The 1,740-nt window shown below is 39.5% G+C and overlaps 1 protein-coding gene across 1 annotated transcript; it reads left to right on the top strand.

Annotated features, from left to right (window-relative positions):
* The first annotated feature begins 273 nt into the window (after positions 1-273).
* Positions 274-1,524, top strand: LOC103747976 (zinc finger protein OZF-like). Its single transcript, XM_017802558.2, is given in 1 exon segment — positions 274-1,524. A coding segment is annotated over 1 exon segment (1,251 nt).
* The last annotated feature ends 216 nt before the right edge of the window (positions 1,525-1,740 follow it).

The raw sequence follows: 1,740 nt of genomic DNA, 5'->3' as shown, positions 1-1,740 counted from the left end.
TACTGCATGACCAAACCTGAGTTGATCTTCAGGCTGGAGCATGGATTTGAGCCACGGAGAGTAGGAGAAGCCTCACTCTGGAGTCTGTCAGGTACAGAAGCAAGGGAATCAAACACCTTAACAGAAGACCTAAAATGTTGAAACTCCTGCAGGGATACATGGCGAAAATGATGTGTTCATAAAGTGTGCTTCCCATGCGAGAGTGGCCTGGAAAATCAAGAGGGACATTTGTGGTGAGTAGGAATCACCAACAGTACTCTATCTAATGAAAATATGGTTGAAGCAAAACGAAAGGTTGGACAGGAAATTCATCAAGGTGCAGAATCCTTTGACTATAAAGCCTGTGCTCAAACACTTAACCAGAAGTTGCAGCAGAACAAGAATCACACATACCATACAAGTGTGAAACCATATGAATGGAAGGAATGTCTGAAAGCTTTCTATGATGAGTCAGTCCTCACTGAACCTCAGAGAAATCATACCAAAAAGAGGCTCTATGAATGTAATGAATGCAAGAAAGCGTTCTACCGCAAGCATTACCTCACTGTACATTGGAGAACTCATACAGGTGAGAGGCCCTATGAATGTAAAGTGTGCAAGAGAGGTTTCAATTACAAGTGCTCCCTCCTTATACATGAAAGGAATCACACAGGTAACAAGCCTTTTGAATGTGAAGAATGCAAGAAAGCTTTCTCCTCCAAGTCAGAACTTACTGCACATTATAGAATTCATACTGGTGAAAAGCCCTATGAATGTAAAGAATGTGGTAAAACTTTTAACTGCAAATCAACGTTAACTCGACATCATAGAATCCATACAGGTGAGAGACCCTATGAATGTAAAGATTGCAGGAAGACTTTCTATTGCAAGTCATCCCTCACTGTGCATCAGAAAATTCATACAGGTGACAAGTCTTATAAATGTGAAGACTGCAAGAAGGCTTTCTATTCCAAGTCAGGACTCACTCGACATCAGAGAATTCATACAGGTGAGAAGCCCTATGAATGTAAAGAATGCAGCAAAACATTCTACTGCAAATCAAATTTAGTTACTCATCGTAGAATTCACACTGGTGAAAAACCCTATGGTTGTAAATATTGTGAGAAAGCTTTTTACCGAAAGTCACATCTAACAGTACATCAGAAAATTCATACGGGTGAGAAGCCTTATGAATGTGAAGATTGCAGGAAAACTTTCTCCCGCAAGTCGCATCTCACATCACATCAGAAAACACATACAGGCAAAAAGCCTTATGGATGTGAAGAATGTGGGAAAGCTTTCTACTCCAAGTCAGCACTCACTCGACATCAGAGAATTCATACAGGTGAGAAGCCCTATGAATGAAAAGATTGTAGGGAAGCATTCTACCTCAAGTCACAGTTAATTAGACATAATAGAATTCATACAGATAATAAACCCTATGAATGTAAAGAATGCAAGAAAGCTTGCTACTCCAAGTCAGAACTTACTCAACACCAGAAACTTATACACATGAGAAGTCTTACTAATGTAACCAATGCATAAAAGCTTTTTCCTGCAAGGTAAACCACAGGCAACTTCAGAAACTTCATACAAGAAAAAAGCCCTATGAGTGTAAAGAATATAGGAACATTTACTGCTAGAAGTCAAATTAGAGAAACAGGTGAAGAGCCGTGTAAATGGAAAGAATTCAGGACAGGTTCTTCTATAAATCAGTGGTCATTGACTGTTAAGGTACTCAGGTGTATAAGTTTCTGGTGT

This window comes from Nannospalax galili, unplaced genomic scaffold, assembly GCF_000622305.1.
Source record: "Nannospalax galili isolate Female #2095 unplaced genomic scaffold, S.galili_v1.0 scaffold144, whole genome shotgun sequence".
Lineage (NCBI taxonomy): Eukaryota > Metazoa > Chordata > Mammalia > Rodentia > Spalacidae > Nannospalax > Nannospalax galili.
The sequence above is the reverse complement of the archived record's forward strand: the minus strand, read 5'-3'. Positions and strand labels throughout refer to the sequence as shown.